General features: G+C 33.0%; 1 protein-coding gene across 1 annotated transcript; it reads left to right on the forward strand.

Moving 5' to 3' along the window:
* Positions 1–1,008: 1,008 nt before the first annotated feature.
* On the forward strand, positions 1,009–11,430 carry LOC137816305 (spectrin beta chain, brain). The gene is made up of 17 exons (XM_068619433.2): positions 1,009–1,140; positions 2,033–2,399; positions 2,858–3,095; positions 3,579–3,856; positions 5,073–5,222; positions 5,403–5,536; positions 5,618–6,158; positions 6,242–6,336; positions 6,700–6,762; positions 6,857–6,945; positions 7,063–7,128; positions 7,283–7,906; positions 8,006–8,080; positions 8,180–8,250; positions 8,429–8,486; positions 9,781–10,045; positions 10,271–11,430. Exons 2-17 carry the CDS (start codon positions 2,131–2,133, stop codon positions 10,927–10,929), a joined length of 3,675 nt encoding a protein of 1,224 aa, XP_068475534.2. The 5' UTR covers positions 1,009–1,140; positions 2,033–2,130; the 3' UTR covers positions 10,930–11,430.
* Positions 11,431–13,420: the final 1,990 nt, after the last annotated feature.

The following is a 13,420-nucleotide window of genomic DNA, read 5'->3' on the forward strand; positions in this document are numbered from 1 at the left end:
ATAATATTTAATTTAATTAATATAATGATTAATTATTTTCTGTATTTTAATAATTTGCTATTTAATAATTTTTAATGTAATGATATATTAAATTAGAAAGACAACTAACAAAAATTTTTAAAAAAAATATTTAACCTCTTTAAACATTACCCATTTTATATACTTAAACTTTTAGTTTCATCTTAATGAACGGTTAAGCTTTACGTTCTTGATAAATGATTTAAATTTTATTTTTTTCCAAATTCTTAAAGTTTATATCTTTTTACATACAGACATAGTAATTAATCTTTACATTTATCCCCTTTTCAAACAGTTTCATCTCAACTAATTAGTTATTTTCAAATCTCCATCATTTTCTTAGTTTTTTGATAAATAACTTTTTAAGCAATATTTTTTTTTGAAATTAAATAAATGATCGTGTCTTTTAATTTAAGAATGTTTTTGATTTTCCCAATAAATTTTAGTCATTTTTCCGATAAAATATTATTAGTTTTATTAAAATATTCTTCTTTTATTTTACTGGTAAAATATTCTTCTAAACATATAGAGATATGCATGTTTAATTTGTAGAAAATAATATCATTTGTTTTTTTTTTTTAAATTTTTAGAGGAATTTTACAAAGCATATAATTATTTCCGCAGAATATTTTTTTTTTTGGATTTTGTTAGTTTTGATTTTGTTTGTGTGCTCAAATAAAATAAAATATAATTTTCAGACATTATTGATATAAAACTTTTGTTCTATGTCAAGTAATTTAAATTATTAAAATTAATTAATAATCTCTCATGTATTTATTAAAGTTAGTGTATTTAAGTAGAATTCATAAAGATACATACTCGACCACACACATACGAATGGCGTACGGTAGAGGCGGCGTAGAATGTACCCTCCCGCGTTATTTTGGTTCATACTACTATTTTTATTTTCCTAAAAATAGTTTTATTATTTTTTGGGTCTTATTTTGGTTCTTCATCACATTACAACTTTTTTTTATGCCTATATAATATATTATATACCACTGTTAGTTTTTATAACTATATAATTATTATTAGATAATACATATGAATATATCTTTACCTTTTTGGGACTCAACTCTGCAACTTTGATCTGCGCTTGACTTTGTTCAATTCCACTTCAAGGTACTCTTTTCCGATCGTCGATTTTCCGTTCTTTCAATTCACTATTTCAATTCATCTCCAACCCTCTTTTCCCCAATTTCCCCAATTCAACCTAGGGTTTTTTTTCCCTCAACCAATTGATTCTCCCTCGTAACCCCAATTCCGATCTTCCGTGAATTTTCCTACACCCTTGTCTGTATGATGGTTGCCATTGTCTAGTTCGTTTATTTATTCGTTGCCGTTTCGGTTTTACTACAAAATTTCGGTCCAATTTCGTTTTTTTTTTCTCTTTTACTTACCGAGGGGAAAATTGTTTTCGGTTTTACTTGTCTTTTCTGAACTATGCGATGTTTGGCATTTAGTTTTATTTGTTGCGGGGAATTTGGTGTTGGGATTTCGTGAAATTGGTAATGTACGTTAGGGAGTGTAAGTGTAACCTTCGTTGACATGGGATGGGATGGTTTCATTGATGTTAGTGGAAGCTTGTTCATTTTCTATTGACAGTCATTCTGTAAGGAGTTTTCATAAGTAGTTTGTTTCAGCTTTCCTTTTGTTTTGCTTGATCTCGTGGTATAAATCTATTTGGAGCTGTATATGGACTCGTTATTAATTTCTTTATTATATAATGTGCTTTAGCATTGTTTGGATAAGCTTCTTCGTAAACAGTTAAGGAGAAGAACATAAGGAAGTAAATTGAATTGGGTTTTTCTGATAAATTAAAACTAACCATCTTCAGCTTTTGGACAAGTTAGATCAGAAGCTTCTATTGAAGTTTAGTGTTTAAGTTGATTTTAACTTATGAGAGAACTTCAATTCATTTTATCTTATTTTCTTCTCCTACTATGTTTATGGAAAAGTTTATCTAAATGTTATCTAGCGGTTAATAATCAATATTTCTGTTCTGCATTGATAGGTTTCGGGCAGGAATTGGGAGATTCAGTTTGATCTGCAGTGCAAAAGAAAGTATTTCTTTTGACCTGCCTTCTAAGCTTTAGTAAGGTTGACAGCTTAATGTTGAGTTCTGGGAATAACTTGAACAGCAGCAGCGGGATAACTTCTTCGGATATGCCACCCTTGCCACAGTGTTTGCCACTAGATTCAATTACCGTAGGCAATAGAAAATATACAGGAGAGCTAAGAAGGGTTCTTGGTGTTTCTGCTGGAAACACGTCTGAAGACCAATCTTTCGGAGGTGCACATCCTAAACCCATGGCTCCTGGAGCTTCAGGGGAACTAAAGCACTTCAAAGAAAGTGTACAGGATGCCTCCAGAAAGGCAAGGTATATGATTATTATTCTACCCAATTTCCTCAGAAAAGTTCTATTTGTAATGCTGAATGATAAACATAAGTTAGCATGACTAAGTAAACTGTGAAATGAATGGTCTCATTACCTTACAGTTCGTGTAATTTTTATGGGGGTGTAATTGGTGACAATGTTAGGAATTGAGTACAAGAGGAAAGTCCAACCCAAAATATTAGTCCATAAGGTGGGTGGGAGAGCCTCACGGCTTAAGTACTAGATAAAGTAATTTATTCTATTCAATGTGAGCCTCTTGACATGATATCAGTACGCTTGGCCTTTTTCTTAATTCTATATGACCTTAAGATTTGTAAAATATTTGTGATTATGTTTTGTCTACTGTAGAAGTTAGTTTCAAATGTAAATTGTTTACCTATCATTTTATGACACAGTATATTCATGTTGATGTCCTAATGCAAATGTATATTGTTGATCAGGGATAGATCAAAAATGCTTGGGGAATCTTTGTCTAAATTGGAAAAGTACGAGGCATTAAACATAAAGAAGCGACAAAGGACTGATTTATCTAGTGATAGGGGAAGTGGAGTAAACTTGACAAAGATGGGTAACCAGATTCACAAAATCCCTAATGATAATCTAACTCAGAGATCAGAAGCAAGGACCTCAAATTCAATGCTGAACAAGCGAATTCGTACATCAGTGGCAGATGTGCGGGTATGTGTTATACTATTGTTACTTCTGTGTTTTTATTCTTTATCTGTATAACGAAAGATGCTACTATTATTATTATTATTATTATTATATATTGTTATTAAAATACTATATTGTTAACCTATCATATATATTGTTAAATACTTTTTAACAACTGTAATATTTATGAGGGCCAAATAGGAATGCATTATATACACATCAATTACTCATTTAAATTTTCAAGCTCCTTTTTAATCCCAAAAGAAAATATTCAAGTTGCTTCTAGCCTAGTTTAAATATTTTAGAAAGGAATAATTTGAGTAATCAGTCATCTAAATCTTTAAGTAAATCATTGATAAATGATAATACTAATGTCAGATTTAAAAAATGGACAACTTTTTGCTCTGTTTTCTTCTTGGTTTTTGATTTATTAATTTATGTTAATAATCTGCTTGTGTTTACTTTCACTCTTTCTTCATGACCTTGTTCACTCTGCAATGCTCCCAGGAGGAAAGTAGGTCTGCTGCTATTGGAAGGGCACGGATGGTCACAGAGAAGGATGCAAATCTAGTTCAAACACTTGGAGGGAGCTCTGTTAGAAACGAAGAGAAAACTCGCAGATTACTTGCTGGAGGTGAAGGGTTGGATCAAAAAATAAAGAAAAAGAGGTCTGTTGGAACTGTAGGAAACAGAATTACAACTACTGAAAGGGATGTAAAAAGAACTGCTATTCCAAAGGCAAATGCTGATTTGAAGATGCGACTTTATGATGCTCAGGGTTTCAGGTAGTTGACTAGTTTTAGTTTTATCTTTCTTCTAAATTGCAATATATTTTGCAAGTGTATATTGTAGATGGAGAGTGTTTTGGAGGCCTTTTAGGTTTTTCTGTACATATATGAAGACTATTTCACTATGTTAAGTGTGTTGCGAAGGAATTTTTCTGTACATCTAATGCCTTTTAGCATTCTGAAGGAATCCATTTGGTGTGTTGCGATATTGATACTTGCACTTTCAATATCATCAATGTTGGATGTACTTATCTGATTCATTCAGTATTCTGTTGCTATTTGTTCCTTTTTTAAAGCATTCCTGTTGTTTACTTGTTTAGAAGGGCAAACAAACTTTCTCACTTCCATTCTCTTCATTGGCTATTAAACAGAAGTGGAGCCTGGGCCTCTCTGGGCATTTTTTGTTTTGTTTTGTAAAATTACAGCTTTCAGTTTTGGGATCTTGACGATAAAGCTCACCTTTCTTTCTGTACACCTTTTTTTTTCTTGTTTGCTGATTGTTCAGAGTTACTTATAATCTATATGATTTGAATAATCCCTTGGACATACATTTTTTCCATGGTGTAATTTTTTGTAGTTGAAAAAGAGATTGATATTTAATTTAGACACTTCTGATAATCCCCATTTCTATTAAAAAAATACTTGGTTAGAGATGTACTTATACTAAACTAGTACTCTGAATAATTACTTATTTAAAGGCCTCTTTTATTCCTTTTCTGGAAAGTTAAATGCCTTGCTTTCTATGTTTGGTAGTGAAATAATTTATATATCAATTGCAGGAATATATCCACGATGAAGCTTGTTAGTCATAGATAAATGATTTGTACACCTCTCTGTATATTACATTCACAGTTGATGAATGCATCAAGGTTAATTATGTTGATTTTCTTCACTGCTATAGGATAGACCCAGTTAGAAAATTCCATTCTTTTAAGCTTGAATTACATGTATATTGTTTGTCTATATTCTTCAGTTGATTAACCTATCACAATCAGCATTAGATAAAAGTTCATCTACATTATATTGCTTGGTCTTTTTCTCCCGCTATCTTTTTGTCCAGTAATTTTCCTCTTTGGAATGTTGTTTAGTTGGGTGATTCTTCAAATATTAGGTCGTCATATCATTGGCGAATGGTTTGTTTCAACTTTTGTTATTGGAGAACCAAAAAGCAAAACTAGTTTTTTTTGTATTAATACCGTTTTTTTGGGTGAAGATTGAAGTCTGGATCTGGTGGAATCAAGTCTGAGGGCTCTTCAGAGGTTACTACTACGGGTGTGCGCATGATGCTTGCAAGTGAGCAAGGTGTTTCTGTTCACAGGGAACACATAGCTGAGCAGAGAGTTGTTGCTAAAGGAAACAACAGGTTTGAACATATATTGACATGGCCTTTATTTCTACTTCTACAGCTTAGTTGTTTTATCTGTAAATTTTTTGAGATTCTAAACTAAGATTTAACACAATAATGTTTTACACTGGTTGTCTACATTTATGTGTTTTGATTGCTATTTACAAATTTATTAAATTTTGACGTTTCTATAAATAGGGCAAGCACTCAGGAGGACGCAGCAAGCAGCCCTAACACGATAATTAAAAACAAGGTATCTCGAGCACCAAGGACAGGTTCAGTTAGTGCACTAGAATCATCAAACACTCAACCTTCTTCTACAGCTTTTCCTGGTTGGTAACTGCCTTCAAATTCTTATATGAAGTCTCATTGGTTGGTATAACAAATAATTAAAAGCCTTTTTACATCCATAGGATCTTCTATACATCCAATGACCCAGTGGGTTGGTCAGAGACCACCTAAAAATTCACGCTCACGAAGAGTTAAAGTAGTTTCTCCTGCCTCACGCAATCTTGAAGTTCAGGTCTCATCTGAAGGCTGTCTAACTTCCGATTTCAGTGTTAAAGCTTCTTCTGCTGGCAACAATGGATTTCCACTGGCAAGCAGTGTAGACAACAGTAATCCAAAATATAAAAGACCACCGGATGATATTTCATCTCCCTTTGGATTATCTGAAAGTGAAGAATCTGGAGCTGGGGAAAACAAAATAAAAGAGAAAGGAGTGAATGGCAGTGACTTTGCTATGGCATCAGATAAGGCTGGGGCTTCTATGTTTCAAATGAGGAAGAATAAGATAACAACTGATGAATCTGGAGATAGTGTGCAGAGACATGGAAGAGGTGGAAGGAATGTATCATTAGTCAGGCCAGGCCTCCCTTCTGGAAGGGAAAAGTCGGAGAATGGACCAATAATGAAGCCAGTACAGGACATGAAGCCTAATGATAAGAGTAAAATGTGAGTTGACTTATTTTTAGATCTAGTTCATCCTTTGTCCTTCCATTTCTAAAGTTGTCTTTGTATCTTTCTGTTGAATGTAGCAAATATGGTCGCCCTCCTTCAAAAAAGCAGAAAGAGCGCAAAGTTGTGACTCGTGTAGGGAAGCAACTGAACATTGGTTCTGCTGATTTTGGAGGTACTGTTGATATTTAGAAGGTAGTTTATTTGGGAATTTTAGTTTTATGGTAGGGATGGCTAAATTCCTTCACTTTGATTATGTCTGGTAGTGATATAGGTTTTACCCAACTGAAATACTTTAACAAGTTATGTCATATCACTCTGACTTTTCAGATATGTAGAGGCTATCATAACAAATGATTTTCAGTGGTTATATTTATATTATTATACATATAACTTATTCTATCACTAAATTTATTTTTCTGTATGAAATTTGGGGTATAATTTTGCTTTCAGGTTATATATATATATATATATATATATATATATATATATATATGGTTCTCTTTATGTTTTCACACACTGTAATGTGATTGTCCAGGTGAATCTGATGATGATCGTGAAGAGTTATGTAAAGCTGCAAATTCTGCTCGTACTACTAGCAGTACGCTTCTTTAATCATTTTACCTTCTTCTAATTGCTTTTGTCTTTGGTATGTTGTTTTATATTTCACTACTTTGGTGGCTTATTTTATGTAGACCTTGCTTGTTCGGGTCCGTTTTGGAATAAAGTGGAGTCTATTTTTGCGTCTATCAGCTTGGATGATGCATCTTACTTGAAGCAACAGGTAGGAACTGGATCTTTAGCATGTTGTGTTTTTTCTGGAACTGTGAAGTTACCATGACTCCTAATATGTGTGAATAGATTCTGACTTACTGATTTTGTTTTTTGGTTGTTTAATCAGCTCAATGTTGCCGAGGAATTTGATAAAAGTTTATCTCATATGTTTGGCATTGATCAAGATCTGTTGGTAAGTGTTTGGCAGTATACAAAACTATCCTATATCTTTCATTTTATCAATAATGAAGGCCTTTTGTCTTGATCTCCTGTAAATTTAAGGTTTTCATTAAACCACAATTTTCATCTGGAGGAATGTGGTAACTAGTAAATTTGTATTTCCGCAGGGTGTTGTTATAAATAACAAGACCACTCAAGATTCAGAGGAAAGAAAGAGAATTCAATGTGATGAAGAATCAACTAAGTTTGATGCTTTGGGTGGAAAGAAGGACATGGAAAGACCGGACAAGGTTGCTCCACTATTTCAAAGACTTCTTTGTGCTCTAATTGAAGAAGAGGAATGTGAAGAATCATATCACCAAAGTGATGCAAAGAATATATCTCGACAATGTGCTAGTGATGACTCTCACTGTGGTTCTTGTAATCAAATTGATTTTGAACCCAAAGATCGGGATAGAATGGATTCTGAAGTTGAATCAGAGGTGGATCTTCAAATTCAGAAGAACTGCATATTGGATAGACTATCCTGTGACAAGAGCACCGCATCCAATACATTTAGATACCCAAACACATCCAGTTCTTTACAAAGCACTGGAGTTTGGCAGGGAGATGAAGAGTTTTCTCTCTCAGATATCACACACACTGGAGAAATATGTTCAAATGATCTTGATCAACTGCAGCATGCTGAATTAAGTGGTTTTCCTTCTCCTGATGGCCAGTATCAGATGATGTCTCTGGATGACAAACTGCTGCTTGAGTTGCAGAGCATTGGCTTATATCCTGAAATATTGGTAGGCTTTTATTTCATATGTGGAATTACGATTATCATAGTTATTTGAAGCTTACTAGATTCATGTCTATAATCCTTAATATTACTTTGCTTGGCACAGCCTGATTTAGCGGAAGAAGATGAAGCTATTATCAATCAGGACATTGCGAAACTTGAGAAAGCACTGTATGAACAGGTGTGTATCGAAATAATTTTATTTTTTTTATCAAATCTATCTGAACCTTAAATTTGGTCCATTCTTATATCTGTATCCCTTATTTTGATTTATTAATAGAATCAAAGGAAGAAGAGTACTTTGGACAAAATTGATAGAGCTATTCAAGAAGAGAGGGATGTGGAAAGACGGTAAGTGCTAAATATGTTTTTCCTCTGACCCTCTTTCTATCTTCAATTTCACAATCTTTGTAGCTTATGTCTTAATTTCCTTTTACTTTCTAGTATTCATGAGTCACGACTTTCCATTTCTTGAATTTGTGCTTAAGATGTAATTGATTTTTATTAAGATTATGAGCTTATTGTGCAGGAAGATTGAGCAATCTGCATTTGACCATCTTACTGAAATGGCTTACAGAAAGAGATTGGTACTAAATATTCCTCTATCAACCTTTTATTGTATTTTTATTAAGATATGATTTACAAATTTCCTTACCATTTTTATACTTGATTTTAGTAAGATTTATAAGATTTATAATAAATATCCCTCTGTCAAAATCTTGTACTTATAACACACAATTACTCCAGTGACCAATTTTATCAGAACTAGGCATTGGGAACTGGTTGAACCATAGTTACTAGTTGAACTATTTGAATCAGTGTAAGTAAAATAAAGTTTAAAATATGTATGTGTATGCATTTTTGGCACATACTTAATAAAAAGAACTTGGTGATCTAGTGGTGCGATACTGCACATGGGCCTTCTGAGTCAATGGGTGGGTTCAATTCTTGTTTATTTTTTTATATTTTGCTTAAACACCTTGTGCAATACCTCAAAAGCTAGAGAGAGAAAATGTCTTGGGCTTTGTGCTAAAATCAAACAATTCGGTCACACGATTGGACAATTTTCCTCCACCTTGGGCCCCTCGTGCAATTTAGTACAACAGTTTTTCTTCACCTTAGACTGCATGAAAAATATCAGTCCTCAACTAAAATGGTTTTCCAGTACCGAATTTAGATAGTTTAATCCAGCTTGAGGTCGTTTCTGGTATCATCATTGGATACATTTATGAACCAATAAGCAATTCAACCCAGTTATATGCCCGGGTTCTGGTAACCGGGAGAGCATAACAGAGGTTTGTCCTATACAGTCATGTAGAGCAACATATTTGGTTGCTTTGCAGATATTGTTGGTGTCTATATTCTAAATGTAGGTAGATTATGCTTAAACACCAAATCAGTCTTTGATAGATTTGATTTCAGTGTAGAAAGTGAATTCCTACTTACTCATACAAGTTCTTTTTCTCTTAGTCTTAGAATTTGCAAGACATGCCGTGTTGTTTCCTGCTGTGTTGGGAACTTGGATTTCTACTTCTTTAGATAGCTGTATTTTAGTTTGTTATTGGTTATATTTTTGAGTCATACATGGGAGTGATCCATAGTTTCTCCCTCCCCTGTTCCATTTCTGCCTTGTTTCCCCGTAAATTCTTTCTAGTTTCTATGATATTGGTGATGACCTTCTGCGTGACAATTTTAAAGTGTCACCAATAGACAATTTCTCCACATTTAATGTATTCATTTCTAGATAATCAGTTTATTGAATTGTGGGTAATGTAGGTTACAATTCTAAGGTCACTGGTAATTGGGAATTTTATGTTAATGAATGAGTGAGGTTCTCTAATTCGCTGTAATAATTAGTTAACCAATTTCAAATATTTGCAGGCAAGCCGTGGAAGCAAAAATTCAAAAGGTGCAGTTCACAAGGTGTCTAAACAAGTTGCTTTGGGTTTTATCAAGCGTACTCTTGGAAGATGTAAAAGATACGAAGAGGCTGGCATTAACTGCTTTAGTGAACCTACCCTACAAAATATAATGTTTGCCCCACCTTCACGCGAGAATGAGGCTCAACCTGCAGATTGTATGGTCTCTGGCACAGCTAGTAATACATGTAACAAAACTTCCCATCAAATTGAAGCAAGAAAATCAGGTATTCTAAAATTCTGCTTTTGTATTTGATATCATTAGACGTGTTGTTACTCTTTTTAGTATATATTAGGTCTTAGAAAACATTGATAAGTGATCACCCTGTTTCTTCCTTTATGCAAGTACTGTTTCATTGACTGTATCTTCGCTAACATGCTAGAGATTTGTCTGTGTTGATTAGTTGACTTGATTTTTTCCCACTTAATTTTTGTTGTGTCTATTGCTACAGCTGCAGTTTCTAGCGCTTCCGAGAAATATGATTGCCATAGAGATTATGCAGACAGGGGATTGGTTGATTCTTTTCAAGGTTCAATTCAGTCATCAGAACAAGCATCATCCAAGAATGGGTCCGTGTTTATCAAAGAAAAGAAGAGGGAAATGCTGGTCAATGGTGGTGTCAGTGGTTCTTCCTCAAGAGCATCAAATCTTGATGGTGCTGTTCATGGTGGAGTGAAGGGAAAGAGAAGTGAGAGAGATCGGAATCAAAGCCGGGACCAGAGCAGGCAAAACTCGACTGGTAGAGCTGGACGCATGTCACTGGACAGTAGCCAAAATGAGAACAAACCAAAAGCTAAGAAGCAAAAGATTAGTGCTAGTGGACATGATAGGTTTATGGAAGCGAAGGATGCTGCACGTTTACCAGCTAATGCAGTCAACAATGGTAGCAAAGATGGGGCTACATTATCTGGTGTGGACACTTCTCAAATAAAGGAATCCAATGACTTTGGGAATATGCCACTTCCTGATTTAAGTTCAATAGAAGAATTTGGTGGCGCACATGATCTTAGTTCTTGGTTGAACTTTGATGAAGATGGCTTGCAAGACCATGATTCTATTGGCCTTGAAATTCCAATGGACGACCTATCAGACTTAAATATGCTTATGTGAAGGGATATAACTTACACTCTACCGGTTACACGTATTATGTCTGAAGGAGAGTTTGTATGTATTCAGTGAAACCTTGTGGGCATCAAGATCCTGACGGTGCTCGAGTTTCTCTGGTGATTGGGATTACGAATTTTGACACATTTATAGGGTAAACGGGAGATGTGGAGAAACTTGTAATTGCAATTCCATATTTTTGTTGAAAGTTGTATAGAGGAAGCTTCAATCATGGATTTCATGAAATTGCTTTTTTGATCCCTTCTCTCATGAATCTAACTAGTTTTGCTCTATTCAAGTCATTGTCTCAGAAAATTACTTTCTATATAGGAGATTAGATTGTAGCTCTCTGCCATTCATAGTGGTTTCATTTCTCAAGCTGTGACTTCAGCTACGTTACAGTGTATTATGTCCTTGTTGTAGAACGTGCTCGCACATTATTGATTGTTTTCTCCTGAATAATGGGGAATGAAATTTTAATGTAGTTTTTCTGAGATTGAACTTATAGATTAGTTCCATCTGCAGCCACCTAATACCAGTTATTGATGACTGAATAGACTAACGATTCATCTCTTATCTCTAGTCTTTGGCTCTCTTTTTCTGCTGTTTTCTCTCAGTTAGCCTTCATCATTCAATCATGTAAACTTTGTTTTACTGTTCCAATAAAGACGCAAACAATTATGCTTGGGATTCATTTTCAACTGGCTATTTGTTATTTGTTTTCTAAGATTTTTTAGTTACGATATAATAATAAAACTTGATCAATGAATACATTATTTCATATTTATAATAATAAACTTAAAAAAACTTCTCGTGACAAAATGCCATAATACTACTGGGCCAATTCTAACTTTTTAGGTAGGGTTGACTTTTTCTTACTGTGCTCCCATGATTACTACCTGCATCCAAGGTTATTAAATTCGAGAATTTATCTAACTCTGGGAGTTCTATAAATTCAATTAGTAGACTCGTAATAGTTTATTTCATACAAAATATATTTCAATAATCAAAGTACCTAAACAAAAATCCACAATATTAATAATAATTATATAACTTATTTTAAATAAGTAAGTTTATACAAATACTAAAAACATAAGTTGTTAAAGTCATAGAAACTTAATATCTAGAAATGAAAAATGTCATGTCGAATTTTCTAATGATATTATATTCTTCATCGCAATGTTAATTATCAACAAACTTTTCATGAAAATTGCACATCTACATTAATATCAAAAGTTATATTATCAAGATAAGTGAATTTAGAGTTGATCTTATTAGTTTTATATTGATCTTATTAGTTTTATATACCTCATTTATAATAAACATGAAAAAAGAGAGAAAAAAAAATTAAAAAAAGAGTTATTATTCAAATAATTGTTGAACATATATTTAAATTATTGAATATTCTATTAAAGAGCAAATGAAAAAACAAATTAATAGATGTTGTTATAAATGATAAAGCAAACAGATGTAGTTATAACTGGAAAACTAAAAAATTCATGAGATTAGATTTATCATATATTATTACTTCATCTAAGGGAACATTTTCATGCTAACCATCATATTCACTTTGAGCTTGCTCAATTTCAACAATATCATATTTCTCTTTAGTTATCCATTCATCATATGACTCAATATCATCAAATGAAAGAGCAACAATTCTTCTAATTTATTTATTTTCAACTTCAAGTTATACATCACATAAACCAAGTCATTCATTTGTTGTCTGATGCAAACAATTTCTTCTCTTTGTAAATTAAATAAGAATTTTTATTAAATATATAAACCAAATAAAGAAAATTATAAATAATTTAAATTATCATTTTAAATGAGCTTCAATTACTCTCACATTTAGAAGAGCTACAAGTTAAACTTAGAACTTGGATAACAAACATTTTCAACTTTGGAGTTTCATCCTTAAATATCTCCCACCATTTTCCAGTAAGTAGTTTTTTCCTGCATATTTTTGCATCATCCATTGAAAAAAGCCCTCTAGCATATCAATAAGATGCAATTGATTTTCTTTCTCTCTACAACATCCTTAACCAGTCTTCTCACGCATATATACAACCCCTCTTTCACCTTAGAATCATCAACTCTAAAGTTAGGTTCAAAATGGAAGTGAGAGTTGAGATAATAGACAATTGCATACAAAGGCCTTTGAAGTTGATTATCCACATAAATTATTCCAAAAATCTTCATAGTACATTTAATATCAATTATGATATATTGAAAATAATTTCACAAATAAGTAATTCAATTTTGAAGGTGAGAAGACATATAATTCTTATCTTTTATTAATATCATTACAATTGTAATCTTCTCTTTTGCACAATCTATCTTCTCATATATGAAATCCGTTGTAAACTTTATCTCTGAGTCAACCAATCTTGGGATCACCATAAGAGGGGCAACAAAATTGAGACATGTTGAGACATTCTTCCAAAATCGACTACCTAATACCATATTTTCAACTTTTTCTCCCCTCCTGTAAGGT

This window comes from Phaseolus vulgaris, chromosome 11, assembly GCF_051622355.1.
Source record: "Phaseolus vulgaris cultivar YP4 chromosome 11, ASM5162235v1, whole genome shotgun sequence".
Taxonomy (NCBI): Eukaryota; Viridiplantae; Streptophyta; class Magnoliopsida; order Fabales; family Fabaceae; genus Phaseolus; species Phaseolus vulgaris.